The following is a 1,512-nucleotide window of genomic DNA, read 5'->3' on the forward strand; positions in this document are numbered from 1 at the left end:
CAACTGTCTTTGAACTCTTTTTGTATCCCCAGAACTTAGCACGTAGTAGGTGCTTAATAAGTGTTTATTGACTGAGATATTTTATCTTTGACAAAGCACTTAACTTCTCAGATTTAATTCCTCATTTATAAAACAAGAACAATAACCAACTCTGCAGTACTATAGTGAGATCTGCAGACATTAAAGCACTATGTGTGTTCATCATGATCATTATATTGCTGCCACATTTTATGTCCACAACCCTTCCCCTCAAGAGGTCTGTGCAGTGGTGTAGAGCAAGATTGGGGCAGATTTTTTTCTGTGGCCTCTTCGAATCCGTTATTGTCCCTGTCTCCTCCCCCTGCCCCCACCCCCCACCTGCACATACACAGGTCTTGGTACTAAGCAGATCCGAATAACTAGTATGACTTCGCACGAGTCATTAACCAACCTGACTCTCATTTTCCTTATCTGTAAAATGGGCACAATCCTCTAAATGGAGGTGAACGTGAATTAAGTCAACAAAGATCTGTTAATGGCTTGCTGCAGAGCAGGCAATCACTGAAATGCGGGTAACTGCTTGCATTGTCCACATCTGAGAGATCGTTACAAACTTTATAATACAGTGTAAAAACGAGGTGATGACACCGACTATTAGCTCAGGCGACCCCCAGGTCTTTTTGAATTATCGCATCCTCCTCTCCCTCCGGGACTCAGCTAGGTGGCTTAACAGATAGTTTGGGTCTTCGAGTCAGGAAAACTATTTCCCTAAATACAAATCTGGCCCTAGATAGATGTGACCCTGGGCAAATCACTTAACCTTGCCTGACTCAGTTTCTTCATCTGTAAAATGCGCTGGAGAAGGAAAAGACAAACCACTTCGGGATTTTTGCCAAGAAAATCCCCACCCAATCTGTCTAAAACAACTGGACAAGACTGGGTGAAAGTCATAAATTATTCCTCCAGCCAAAAGGGGCGCTCAACTGCGGCGCCGCTGGCGCGCCCAATTGCGCAGTCGCTCTCCCCGGGAATGGAGGAAGTGGCGGTACCACCCGTCCCGCCTCTTCCCGAGGCCCCGCCCCCCAGGATAGAACACCACCCCCCTCCTCCCGCCACCCTTCACCCCTCTCCACCCTTCCCTTCTTGCCTCAGTCCCTCTCCGCCCTCTCTTCCTTGTCCCTCTGCCTTTTCTTTCTGGCTCCACCCCATCCTCTACTGCTTTCTTCCCAACCAGCCTCCTCCCCTGTGCTCCATCCCTGCCCTCTAACCACGCCCCTTCCATTACGTAATTTTCTTTCTTAGCTCCCCCTCCCTTCCTCCACTTCGTATCCTCGATTCCAAGTTCTGTCTCCCTCCTCTTTCCAAACTTGCGAGTTGTGCTTTACGACACTGTCGTCTAACGGCGGGTCTTTACGGCAGCGAGAAGCGGCAGGACGGCCGCGGCCGTGGCAGCGGGAGCGGGAGTTTGGGCGTCAGTGGCGGTGGCGGCGCCGGGCGCAAGCGGCGGGGCCGACGGAGCCGGGCGTTTAGGCC

The 1,512-nt window shown here is 50.8% G+C and overlaps 1 protein-coding gene across 1 annotated transcript in view; it reads left to right on the top strand.

Annotated features, from left to right (window-relative positions):
• Positions 1-620: 620 nt before the first annotated feature.
• Positions 621-1,512, top strand: part of CNOT11 (CCR4-NOT transcription complex subunit 11) — a 45,719-nt gene continuing 44,827 nt past the window's right edge. Inside the window, exons 1-2 of the mRNA XM_044669306.1 lie at positions 621-700; positions 1,282-1,509. Of these exons, the coding sequence (XP_044525241.1) occupies positions 621-700; positions 1,282-1,509 (308 nt within the window). The remainder of the gene's footprint in view (positions 701-1,281; positions 1,510-1,512) is intronic.

This window comes from Gracilinanus agilis, chromosome 3, assembly GCF_016433145.1.
Source record: "Gracilinanus agilis isolate LMUSP501 chromosome 3, AgileGrace, whole genome shotgun sequence".
Taxonomy (NCBI): domain Eukaryota; kingdom Metazoa; phylum Chordata; class Mammalia; order Didelphimorphia; family Didelphidae; genus Gracilinanus; species Gracilinanus agilis.